The 14,421-nt window shown below is 35.5% G+C and overlaps 1 protein-coding gene across 5 annotated transcripts in view; it reads right to left on the reverse strand.

Moving 5' to 3' along the window:
- Nucleotides 1-4,902: 4,902 nt before the first annotated feature.
- Nucleotides 4,903-14,421, reverse strand: part of LOC123566586 (sodium-dependent proline transporter-like) — a 64,272-nt gene continuing 54,753 nt past the window's right edge. For 4 of the 5 annotated variants that reach the window (XM_045360834.2, XM_045360835.2, XM_045360832.2 and 1 more), the window contains one exon: nucleotides 4,903-6,026. Coding sequence is in view for 2 of the 5 variants with exons in the window: in XM_045360837.2 (XP_045216772.2) it covers nucleotides 5,964-6,026 (63 nt within the window). In the remaining 3 variants the exon portion in view is untranslated. Of the gene's footprint in view, nucleotides 6,027-8,240; nucleotides 8,302-14,421 lie in introns of all 5 variants that reach the window. The other variant, XM_045360838.2, reaches the window with a different exon arrangement.

Below are 14,421 nucleotides of genomic sequence, written 5' to 3' on the forward strand. Positions count from 1 at the left end.
TAAAAGTCCTAAATTTCTTCAGCTGTTTGCATGTGAGAAACACATACTATTTATCAAAATACAAAATTCACATTTTTGCTCAACAGGCTTTGTTACATTCACATGATATATACATGTGAAATGAAAGTGAAAATCCCAGAATTCTGGCGCAAAAATTGGCTCATTGCAGTTTGCTGATGTTAGCTTCCAACATAATGTAACGTTGCCAGTAACATTTTCCAGGACTTAAGAAGTAAACAATAAAATTGTGTTCAAATTATTAAGTGGACGCATACTTTGAAATTAGAAAAAAGTGGGTGGGGTATTATAAAATTTACCTGCAAAAAAGTACAAGGTTTTGGTAAATGAAATGAATACTGTTTCAACTGTTATAAGTACACAAAGGATTGCTCACTAAAATAAAAATGAGAAAAACTGAAACAAGAAAGTTATTGTTGAATTACATAAGACTTCTTGTGTACATTCAAAGTCAACAATTAAGACTTTTTGGTGCGAAAATAATAGTGCTTCACTTTGTCCAAACATTTATCAATGTCCTACAGATTCTAATTTAAAGAAAGAATGTGAAATAAGTTCACTGTCTTGCTTTTCATTTCGCATATGTGAGCTAAAACACATTATTTAGTTTGTTTACAAAGTAGTGCATAAGAAAAGATACGGTGGTCAAGGAATGCCACATTCCAAAACTAAAAGAGTATATTCCCCTTAATACATTAAACATTTATCGTTACAGAAGTCTAGTGGCTTACAATAAAGGCCTTGAAATGTTGCCATTATTAATTTTTAACTTGGTATTCATGAACTACAATACACTTAAATATCAAAACACATTCAACAAACTTTTGAAAATGTATTGTCTTAAAAATCCCTAAAATAAGGTATGAAATTTGGTTGAGAGGTCCAATCAATGTGTATATGTGCAAAAGCAACATTCTAATCTTGTTCACAAAAGTTACTAATACACAGCAGGAATGTCAATGATCAAAACTGGACGAATATACAGTAATCCTCACTTTAATGTCATTTATAATTTGTCCTTGAATTCTCCACCATACTTTTCATAACTCTGTTTGCACGAGTTGCACGAGAATGCTGTCATTCACGTAAAAAAACGGGGTCAAATAAGTTGTAAATGCAATATCATCTAAACGTAATTAATGGATTATGCAGTTCAAGATAAACTTTATCTCATAACGTAACGAACATGTATAATAATAATGTTGTAACAACAACTTTACTTACACTGATTTAAGTAGCAGTCGGTTTATAAGTGACTTTATTGATTCATTTTGTGTTTTGTTATTGTTGTCAAAAAGTATAACGGAAGTGCCTCACAACTGAAGCGGAAACCAGTTTGATGCGCAAAGTAGTCCACTGTAAGTAATATTTTTTGACAAATGTCCACAGAAATTAATAATTTTCTAATATTATAGACGAATATCTGGATAGGATTCATTATTTGATAAGAAATTATAATCATCGACATGTTTTTTTAAAAATCGTACACGTGCTGACACCTAAGTTGTCTCCCGTTGTTTATTAGAGTTACCTTTCGTCCGTCGCAGTAATACATTTGCAGTGAATCGCCGAGAAGTCGTGGGAAAATTAAAAACCATGTAAACAAACTAAAATTAACCACCTTTTCAAGATGAATTTCAAGTGATCGACATTATGCATTTAACCCGCCTGACCTGTGTAGCATCTTAGATATCTGTTCTAAGGTATTCATTGTGTAGAATGTCATGTTATACCCTTGCAATGCTAATCCCACTCTGATTTTTTTGTTTACATTTTTTATCAATGAGAAATATGGCGTCCATCCCGAGATGAACTGACGTGGCGTTAATTTTTTACATGTTAAAGCAAACCTGGTGTGTTAGAAAGAAAATCTCATCCTTCAACATTATTTGGAACACTGTTATTGTAAAAAACCTGTTTTTTTCCTTATACAAAAGCTTAATATTTTGTGTTGAATGTACTTTCACAAAGACCTCTGTTTTCCTATTACATTCATAGTACCACATCCTTATCCACAAAATACTGAATATTACAGGTGTCCATCAGTATTATATCAGTTTAGGAATATGTTTTTTATTTTCCCACCATCGATTTCTTGAATATGCACCCCTTCCGCATTGCTGTATGAACTGTGAATGTAGCAATATGCGTCCCCTTAACTAAAACAATAATTTCTTATCATTAATTTATGCCCGATCGAGTAATAAAACCTTGATTGGGCCTCTAAGCCAGACTGGGCAATGCTACCAGGCTGTTTAATGTATACAGCAGTGAGACAATGTTGCATGTCAGTCTAACAAGTGTTGTTGATCAAATCGTAGGGATCACTGACTGGCGTAAATCTGTGACTATGTATTGCCATGCAGTATTCCAATAACTTCTTTTTAGTGTCAGTAGGTCAAAGGTTAAGGTTGTTGAGGTATGAAAATTGAAAGTCATTTCCATACATGATGCAGTAACTACTGTAGAACATTCAAACTTAATAGATGCATCAGTCTTAGGCTTCAGCTGGACATCCCCACCAACTTCCACCGGACCGGACACAAATGTTATGAAATTTGAGAAAAAAGAAACATGGGCAACTTGTAACTGTATTTATTATGGCTTATGGGTAATGATTGTCACTAATTGTCATAAGAATACGAGAACTATCCGGTGGTCTGAACTTCCGTCTTTAATTCCAGGTTGTGAGCCATCTCGGGGCAGAAATATACCACCATACGTAAGGGAATAGAATTGCAGAATGCGACCGAATATGACACGCATTGCCTAATTAAGTACTGTTACATCTAGATTAGTAAAAATGATTAAATTGATCAGTGAAAAAAAAAGTATAACGGAACTAAAACACATGCAAATTTGACAACTTTTGAACAATTTTTCAAGGCATGTTCTCCAATTTTTAGTCGGTCATTGCGGTCCGACGAAAAAACAACATCTGTCGGGCGCGTCCGCCGGTCAGGCCGTCGGTACGACGAGGCTTGGATTTGACTGAAGTCTTGGTCTGTAGATGGTCCCTATTCATATTAAAGTCAGTGCACCAATACTCATACAATAGATACAGGGGGGAGGTAGAGGGGTGATATACAATTTTGCCCCAAAAATCTTTTCAATTTCTTTTACCTAAAGCATACATATATATTGATTAAAAAAGAATTACCGTGTTATTTCACGGTACGTCGACATAAATACTCCTACATAAACATATCATCCGGGTGTACCATATACGTTTCCATACATGCCAATATACATCAAATCGACACAACCAATCAAATTCGGAAGGAATGTTACAAGAAGTCGACATACACAACATATTATTTTGTCGGTAGTTATGTTATAAAGTTGCATTAATAACACGACAAATTGACATATTTACAGAGGTTTGTTATCATGTTTTTTGACAAATTTTGGCGTTGTATACCGTATGTCGACATGAAGTATGTCGACAGGCATGTTACTTGATGTCGATATATATAACATGTTATTTTGTCGGGATTATATAACTCGACACGTTGACATATTCTTAAGACAACATGACTTGGTGTAAAGAGCTTTTTCTTCATATTTTTAATGGCTTGTTGTGGTGTGCAGCACGACAGGTACTACATCATTCCATCATCAGGGTGCCCCATACAGGCTTCAGTAGATTAGTGCTATTTATATACGTCTTTTTGATTGGCCTCATAGTGTTGTACAACGAAAATGGTTGGTTCCCACTTCCTTAAACTATTGCATAAAATTTAATGCATGATACTGGGATCCATCTATGACAGTAATTACCCATATCAAATAGAAAGCGTCAAACAGCTATGCATGCAAAGGAGGCGAAGCACTATCTATGCTTCATGCACTGCGTCAAAATACAAGAGCTGTCACATGAGACAGCGTGCTCGACTATTTCGATGCTGGAAAGTGGAACTAGGCACACCCGAGGAAGCTCGAGCTGTCCCTGGAGTATTTAATGACTCCAATATGAATGAAGATATAGGACAAAAGTTTTTGTGTCAAAAATATCAAATAATAAGAGAGATAAAGATAAACATTAAATAAGTATAGTTATAATTTATTCCAACTTATTTGATGAATATCGTCTGATGGTTTACGCGAAGTTGTTTGGAAAAAATGAAACTATGGCAGCATGTAATTACAGTCAAGCTGTATCCTTTGAACAAACTTAAAAAAAGATCGGTCTAAGAAAATTACAGTCCGAATTTGATGAAAGTCCATCAAGCGGCGCAACAGAAGTGTTTAAATGTTCTTCTTTTAACTCGACTATGAACCCATTTGAACATATTTTGGTTCAGGCTGGCTAAACATAAATTACCTGATTTATTCATTTTGTAAAGTTAAACGAACAGCAGGAAGTTATGACTACTAATAATCGTGTTTCAAATAGTGAATATCCATCGGCTGATTTTGACAGTGATAAATGTGCTTTTGTGTCATTACTTACTGGAGCCATAGCTTCAAATATCTTACTTTCATACGAGTTTTCATGGAGTTTTCTTCTGGTATGAACAATAATAAATGTACGGTACACAGGGAGAATTTTTCTGATCACTCTACAAATACGTGTTTTGTGAAGACGTTTCATTACTAAATCTTGAAATTGGCTTTGCACCAGTGTTTCAAATACTGTTTTCCAGCTCAACTGTTAGTACGTGTATAGACTAACTGTGTGAAAGGTAATCACGAAGAAAGGCTATCCTTCCTACTATGATTACCGGACCAGGCAATGCCCCTAAGGGCGACAACTGATTCATGCCATGTTGATCGTATGCTAATCTGTCCATTAAAAGTATATGCATAATAAATTATGCAAATTTATCGTTTGTATTCACATATGCTTATAAGTTCATTATAAAGTAAAAACACAAAACAGTATAAAAGAAATGGTCCTTTTTATTACTAAAATATCTAAAATTGCATTCTCTAATTAATAAAATTTCAATAGATTTCATATAAAACTTTTCAAAAATATAAACTTATACAAGCATTAAAATACTACACAGAGAAATGTTCAGCCATCAAACGAGTACATAAGGCCAATGAGCAATACAGGTATATAACTTTCCAAAAAATACTTGAAACAGTGTTTAACTAAGTATGACAGGAATTTAATTACTCCATGGAATGATAATTATTCATTGAAAGCAGGATGTCTGAATACTTCACAGCCAATATTAGATAGAATATTAACTTGGAGGGGTCTAAGAATAATAAAAAAACAATGTCTGGTTATGCTACTGTGACACTATAAATCTGATTATGTATTGTGACAAAAAGTATAATACTTTCTTGTACCGTATATACATAATTCAATTAAAAGTACATTAAAGTATGTCATTGAGGTAAAACCTCTGTGTGTTTATCCTTCGATTCCGAGAAGACTGCACATGTGACCTATTGTAGTTTTAATCCAGACATCCAGTCCAACTATACACAGTGTTACATGCTGCATGAACCATTGAGAGCAATATTTGTAAACGTTATTTCACAAGGTATTCTCAATATATCATTTCTGCAAGGCAACATGGAATTTGAAAGTTTATCATGCAAAAGAAGTTAAAATGCGATCGTCACACAATGTTTTTGATTCCCAGTCATCACATAAAGCAGCATAAAAATGTCAGATGATCTAGATTTAACATGACTGTCGTGACTTTGTGTCGTTCGGCAGTGAAAAAACAAAATAAAATTGCCTTATCAATACCCGTCTAACATACTTATAAGTCCTTGTTGGAATCTTTGTAAGTTGTACTTTCTACACAATAAAATAAAGACATACATCAGTTATTCACGATTATAAAAACTTTCAGATCACGAGATGTCACGAATGTAAAAGGCGAAATAAGCGGTAAACATATGAAATTCGCCCGGAAAATATATATAAATATACAATTCGTGCTTGAATCTAAACTAGCAGATGACAAGTATAGTTCGTGCTACATCCTGGAATTTTCTACGGTGTAAACTGGTGGATAGACTCCTTTCTGTGTATGCTGAACCTGGGAATAGAAAACACATAATACATTTTACTTCATGTATGACAGTAATATCCGTTACATTTTTATGTCTGTAACTTCCGTTACAGTAAGTTTATTGTGACGTTAATAGTAATACTATAATGCACACCATCATATAGTAAACCGCATGTGTAACATGCACATTTATTTTTTTAATTAAAGTAATTTAACTGAACTTGAATGCAGTAAAAAAGCGTTGAATAACTAAACAATATGTAAAGCATTCTGACTTACGACGTAAAACTTAAAATCATTTGAGCCGCGCCATGAGAAAACCAACATAGTGGCTTTGCGACCAGCATGGATCCAGACCAGCCTGCGCATCCGCGCAGTCTGGTCAGGATCCATGCTGTTCGCTAACAGTTTCTCCAATTCAAATAGGCTTTAAAAGCGAACAGCATGGATCCTGACCAGACTGCGCGGATGCGCAGGCTGGTCTGGATCCATGCTGGTCGCAAACCCACTATGTTGGTTTTCTCATGGCACGGCTCATTTATATCATTAGATGTAAATTGTGTAAAATACTTATAATGACTGCTCTATAGTACATTTCACAACGATGCAAATGATTCACAACTGTGAAAAATGCACGGGTTAAACTGACGTTTAAAGTACGTACGGTCCTGGCAAATGGAAGAAAAGATATATCTATTTGCTCACAATGAGCTTTAACGAAGTTTCTAAAACTAAATTACAAGTGTCCGCATATTGAAAATACTATTACACACACCCGACAAAAATTACACACAAAGTACAACTAACAACCCCTTTCCCCTTGGAGTATGTGCATTATTGTGTGTACCGTATATACATGTATCCATCGGTCATAGAGGATATATGCCATTAGTTTCTATGACAGATCGAAATATCTTTAACCGAGTGAACACCAGATGTAATATGACCGGGCGTGACGAAGTCCCAAGTTAAATCGTAAAATCTGGTGTTCATGAATTAAAATATATTGATCTTAAATGTAAAATGAGTACATTTATTTCATTATTCATGTCTTTTAAGTGATTTTTAAAGAAACTGTACCGACTTTATTCGCGAAACAGAATAACACGATATTTATGTGTTTATTTTAATGTTCAACACAGTTTTAGAAAGTTTCGCTTTTTGATCGGAAGTTCTTCGGAGAAAAAACTGCAAATCTACTGTATCTTTACTAACGGTTATTTTGATAAACAACTATCATGTGATATTGTATTCTTACTTAAAGACTCACAGAAAAAGAGTGTCTTTATGAGGATAAAATATATCGTAATACTTCAGTAAATAAATAAAAACATAAAACAAAATGTTATAGATAACCATTTTACAGCACCCATTGTAGTGTATTCAATGATGAAGCAATATTTGTGAGAGACAGTAAAGACCCCAGGAATTAATGCAACGCAATGCTTATAAGTGCAGATGAAAGCAATTTCAGTAACAAGATTTTTTCCTTGAAGATACCAATTTCTTAATGATAATACTTTAAAAAAGCAGCCCCGTAATTACAATCGGCTATTTCCGTTCTATTACGTATTCTGCACATGCGATTTCGGCATCCTTCGGCCATCATGGAAAATACTTTTCCTTTTTTTTCAACAATCGGAGAATACCGAAAAACGAGATCGAACGGGAAATGTCAACCATCATTACGAGTCCACTTAAGACAGTTCACCTCAGGTATACATATAAAGACCCATCCAAGCGGAACTGTAAAACTACCGAGGCAAGCTGAAACATTTCGGTTTTTTACATGACTCCTTATTAAAATCGGCAGTCCATAGTTTCTGCTATTGACCGTTCTATAGTTCAACACTAAATTTTGCTAAGCTAAAATTAAAACTTGAAGAAAACAATGTAAACAGGAGCTGTCACAGGAGACAGTGCGCTCGACTATTTCGATGCTGGATAGTAAAACTATTATTGGAGTGTTGAATGAAGTCTGACGTATAGTCAAGCTTAAAGTTATCTCTGATGTCAAGTAAAAAGTAGTCAGAAGTACTGATCTTCGGCCTAAAGGACCTCGGCAACAGTTTTGATTTTTGGCCGTTAAGTCATTCATTGATTGTATTTTGGTAAGTATTTTCTTGAAGACTTACACTCACTCTGAAAAACAAGTTTTATGTTTTCGGTGAATGAAGATACCTTTCAAATTTTCATGCGTACCTCGGTGTTTTACAGAGCTTTATACATCCTATAATATACCTTATGCTACGTAAACGCGTTTAACTGGTAAAGTTTGACTATTGTCGTAACCATGTAGATACTGTAAACAAATGTCATTAACTGTTAGTTAGAAATAAATTTCAGGAACTGTTAGTTAAAAACAAATCTCACAAGCTGTTAGTTAGAACCTGTAAACGAACACCATAATTTGTGAGTAAGAAATGTGCACAGACATTTGAAGCCTAGAAAAGATATATTACAACGCAACTGGTCCTGACGTATTTTGCCCTAGTATATATGCAAAACATATGACGAACTTGCGAAGTTAAATAGGTTACTATATGAAATAGTGCTATGTGTAATATTACATCGCAGAACTACAAGATATCAAGTTTTCCAACACAGCATCTTTCGGTTCAAGTATGTTCAAATTACATTACCAGCATCAGTTAATGCGAAATTATCTACTCTAGGGATTAAAAATTATGTACTAAAGCGTCTGATTTTCAAACACCATGAAAGATTGTGAGTGGTTTCAGTAAACTCAGAGAAGTGAGTCGGTTTTAATGGCACGCAATCACGACTGAAGATCATAATTATGTCGCTCGGCCACGGAGGCCCGACTACTCTTAATTTATTTCTGTTGCTTTTCTGAACCCCAAGTGCATGTGACAAATTGTTCTGGTAGTAGAAAGTCTATATACATTCAATCAGATATTGTTTTAATATCAACATCTGATACCGAATGATATTAACTGAGCCATATGTCTCTGCGCAAATCTGTATCGACATGAGAATATTTAATTCAAAACGAAAAAAAAAACAAAGTTCCCTCATTACACGAGAATAACGTATTATCTTTCCGAATATATGCTCAGTACATCTAGAAACGCAACGTTTTTACCCTCGATTTCTTCATACTTTCCTCTATAATAATAATAATAATAATAACTTTATTTTCTGAAGGTGAATACTAAGTGTACAAATACAGATATTTTACAACTTATTTCCAGTATGGCCTTCAACTGATATACATTCACACATACACACAATCATACAGTCAATTTATAACTTAACATTTATACAAAAATACACATATCAGAATTACTTAAATTTTCTCGACAAACACGGGTCAAATTAAAGAAGTCTTAAATAAACGTAATGTAACAATAACTATGTTTTAAAAGAATTACCATGCGTCACAATGATTATACATGACAATTAAGATACACACAAAAAAGAAAGTCTGTCCCATAAGATAATAAATAGTTCCAGATTTGAATAATAAGATAGTATGAATATTATTATTATTGGAATAGAATACAGTAACATCAATTCAACAAAATTCTTGTAATTACAAGTAATTAATTGCTAAAAACTATTGTAACAAGAGAAAATTCTTTAAATTATGCTTGAAAGTAGTTATATTATTATTATGAAGTTTAATGTAAGAAGGATATAATTTCCTTGTACATGTATATTTGAATAATATCAAAGGTCAGAATTCACGTTTGAACAAGCACACAGATAATAACATTAAAACCATCATTTGCATCTACCAATACATGGCATCGTCGGTTAAAAAATATTGACTGTAGACCAAGTGTTGCGTTTCTAGATGCACTAAGTATATACATAGACAGTAACTTTTCAAGTACAGCCAAGGCAACCACTGACCACTTCAGCCTTTAAGTAATCTACTAGGCTCTGATGGAATGTTAATACATCTACTGCTGATTGCACTGTTAAACTAGTACAACAAAACAAAACAGAATAAACACAAGAAGAGAATCCAGGCTAAGACAGACAAATATTAAGTTCCAGAATGAAAAGGATAACTAAGGAATGTGATCGAGCTACTAACTAACAAATTCGTACTGATCTGATTTGTAAAAGTATTTAGTCAAACTGAAATGGAAAAGACGTACACTGATAACATGTTGTAAATTATTGTTTGTTTGTTTTGGGTTTAACGCCGTTTTTCAACAGTATTTCAGTCATGTAACGGCGGGCAGTTAACCTAACCAGTGTTCCTGGGTTCTGTACCAGTACAAACCTGTTCTCCGCAAGTAACTGCCAACTTCTCCACATGAATTATCAGAGGTGTGAATTATCAGAGGTGGAGGACTTAGGATTTCAGACACAATGTCGTTTATCAAATAGTCACGGAGAACATACGCCCCGCCCGAGGATCGAACTCGCGACCCCGCGATCCGTAGACCAACGCTCTTACCTACTGAGCTAAGCGGGCGGGCTTGTTGTAAATTAACAATTTAGTACAACATAAACTAGAAAGTGTCTGTAGGACACAGGGTGTGCCCCCACTGGTACATTTGTCACAAACAAGGGGTAATAATTCAGACGTTTGCAGTCTAAATGGGGTACAGCCTCAACAAACATTTTATGAAAAGGATTCATTATTCTAGGCCCTATACTTTTTGAACTATGAGCATCACAAACAAAAAATCCACTATTTTGGCTATTTCAAGGGCCGTAACTTTGTAATAAGAGCTAAGATTCTCAAGAAGAATGCCAAGTGTGCAAGGTCACATCACAATAAAGACTCCAGCAAGGTTTCCTGCATTACATCAAATACTTTTTGAGCTAGGCACATAATTAGGTGAAAAAGTGCATTTTGTTACTATTTCAGGGACCATAACTTTAAAAATAGGGGGTGGAGCCAGCCAAAAAATTAGAGGTATGCAAGTTTATATCATGATAAAGACTTATGCAAGTTTTTCATGAATCTATATCAAATACCTCTTGAGCTAGGCATGTCACAAGGTAAAAATGTGCATTTTGACTCTTTCAGGGGCCATAACTCTGAAAATCGGGGGGGGGGGGGGGGGGGCGGACCCAAATGAAAAATAGGAGGTGCGCAAGTTCATATCATGATTAAGATTCATGCAAGGTTTCATGAATCTATATCAAATACCTCTTGAGCTAGGCATGTCACAAGGTAAAAATGTGCATTTTGACTCTTTCAGGGGCCATAACTCTGAAAATCGGGGGGGGGGGGGGGGGGGGGCGGACCCAAATGAAAAATAGGAGGTGCGCAAGTTCATATCATGATTAAGATTCATGCAAGGTTCATGAATCTATATCAAATACTTTTTGAGCTAGGCATGTCACAAAGTGAAAATGTGCAATTTTGACTACTTCAGGGGCCATAACTCTGAAAATAGGGGGCGGAGCCAGATAAAAAATAGAAGCTGCACAAGTTCATATCATGATTAAGACTCATGCAAGGTTTCATGAATCTATATCGAATACTTCTTGAGCTAGGCATGTCACAAGGTGAAAATGTGCATTTTTGACTATTTCAGGGGCCATAACTGTGAAAAAAGGTGGCGGAGCCAGACGAAAAATAGGAGATGCGCAAGTTCATATCATGATAAAGACGCATGCAAGGTTTCATCAATTTATATCAATTACTAGTAATTTTCGAGCTAGTCGCGTCACGAACTTCGGACGGACGGACTGACGGAAGGACGCACGGACAAGACCAAATCAATATGCCCCCACCACTCGGGGGGGGGGGGGGGGGGGGGGGTGTGCACAAAAAAGAGGTATAAGATATTTCGCTTCAACAATCATCTCGCATACGGTTATGAAAAACTAAAATGCACTGACGTTATCCAATGTAAGCAAACTATGTCAGGTAAAAATAACATGATTTTAAGAACTGTAAAATACACAGTAAAACTCGGAACAAGAAATGCATACATCGCATTGTAACTGTTTTTTTTTGTCAGTACTTATCTATGATAAAAAGCATACTGAGTAATTTCTTATTTCTAACATTTTCTGTTTATTTCCGAGATTTACTGTAGTAAACTGTTGAATTAGTATCAAACAGGAAAACGAGTGTAACAAATATAATTACATTGTCCATGAATCCTTTGAAATCAACGCCGGAGATCAGGGTCGACGTGTTAAGCAACGGGCAAACACGATGCATTTAACAAGAGGGTCATGATGACCCTGGATCGCTCACCAAAGTAATATGAGCTACATGTTTCAAATATCAAACTGATAATTTTTAGAATTTTTTTGGAAGATTTTCCAATGTACAATCAAGTAACCTCTGGGGCGGGGCCTATTTTATCCCGGGGGTCATGATTTGAATAAAGTTTGTAGAAGTCTACTATGCAATGTTACATATCAAATATCTAAGCTCTAGGCCTTCTGGTTTATTTTTAGCAAATTTATGAAGATTTCCCTATGTACAATCAGGTAACCCCTGGGGCTGGGTCAACTTGACCCTGGGGGGGGGGGGGGGGGGTCAAGATTTGAACAAATTTTGTAGAGGTCCTCTAGGCAATGCTACATTTGACATATCTAAGCTCTAGGCCTTCTGGTTTATTTTTAGAAAATTTTGAAGATTTTTCTACGTACAATCAAGTAACCCTCTGGGGCGGTGTCAATTTGACCCCGGGGGCCATGATTTGAAATTTTTTTGTAGAAGTCTACTAGGCAATGCTACATGTCAAATATCTAAGATCTAGGCCTTCTGGTTTATTTTAAGAATTTTTTTGAAGATTTTCTATGTAAAATCAAGTGACCCCTGGGGCTGGGTCAATTTGACCCTGGGGAGTCAAGATTGAACAAATTTTGTAGAGATACACTAGGCAATGCTACATGTCAAATATCTAAGATCTAGGCCTTCTGGTTTATTTTTAGAAAATTTTGAAGATTTTTCTATGTACAATCAAGTAACCCCATGGAGCGGGGTCAATTTGAACCCGGGGGTCATGATTTGAACAAATTTGTAGAAGTCTACTTGGCAATGCTACAAGTCAAATATCTAAGATCTAGGCCTTCTGGTTTATTTTAAGAAAAAAAAATGAAGATTTCCTATGTAAAATCAAGTGAACCCTGGGGCGGGGTCAATTTTGACCCCTAGAGTCATGATTTGAACAAATTTTGTAGAGGTCCACTAGACAATGCTTCATGTCAAATATTTAAGATCTAGGGCTTCTGGTTTATTTTTAGATTTTTTTTTTTGAAGATTTTCCTATGTAAAATCAAGTGACCCCTGGGGCGGGGTCAGTTTTCACCCCGGGAGTCATTATTTGAACAAAGTTTGTAGGAATCTACTGGACAATGTTACATGTCAAATATCTAAGCTCTAGGCCTTCTGGTTTATTTTTAGAAATTTTTTGAAGTTTTTCTTATGTAACATCAAGTAATCCCTGGGTAGGGGCCAATTGTATCCCGGGAGTCATGATTTGAACAAAGTTTGTAGAAATCTACTAGACAATGTTACATACTAAATATCTAAGCTCTAAGCCTTATGGTTTATTTTTGGAAAATTTTAAAGCTTTTTCTATGTACAATCAAGTAACCCCTAGGGCTGGGTCAATTTGACCCTGGGGGGTCAAGATTTGAACAATTTTGTAGAGATTCACTAGGCAATGCTACATGTCAAATATCTAAGCTCTATGCGTTCTGGTTTATTTTTAGAACATTTTGAAGATTTTTCTATGTACAATCAAGTAACACCATGGGGCGGGGTCAATTTGACCCCGGGGGTCACAATTTGAACAAATTTTGTAGAAATCTACTAGGCAATGCTACATGTCAAATATCTAAGATCTAGGCCTTCTGGTATTTTTTTTGAAGATTTTCTATGTAAAATCAAGTGACCCCTGGGGCGGGGTCAATTTTGACCCCGGGGGACATGATTTGAACAAATTTGTAGAGATCGACTAGGCAATGCTACATGTCAAATATCTAAGCTCTAGGCCTTATGGTTTATTTTTAGAAAATTTTGAAGATTTTTCTATGTACAATCAAGTAACCCCATGTGGCGGGGTCAATTTGATCCCGGGGGTCACAATTTGAACAAATTTTGTAGAGGTCCACTAGGCAATGCTACATGTCAAATATCTAAGCTGTAGGCCTTTTTAGAATTTTTTTGAAGATTTTCCTATGTAAAATCAAGTGATTTTCCTATGTAAAATCAAGTGACCCCTGAGGCGGGGTCAGTTTTGACCCAGGGGGTCATGGTTTGAACAAATTTTGTAGAGGTCCACTAGGCAATGCTACAAGACAAATATCTAAGCTCTAGTCCTTCTGCTTTATTTTTTGAAATTTTTTGAAGATTTTCCTATGTAAAATCAAGCAACCCCTGGGGCGGTGTCAATTTTGACCCCGTGGTCATGATTTGAACAACTTTAGTAGAGGTCCACTAGGCAATGCTACATGTCAAATATCT

Source organism: Mercenaria mercenaria, chromosome 8, assembly GCF_021730395.1.
Source record: "Mercenaria mercenaria strain notata chromosome 8, MADL_Memer_1, whole genome shotgun sequence".
In the NCBI taxonomy this organism is placed as follows: Eukaryota; Metazoa; Mollusca; class Bivalvia; order Venerida; family Veneridae; genus Mercenaria; species Mercenaria mercenaria.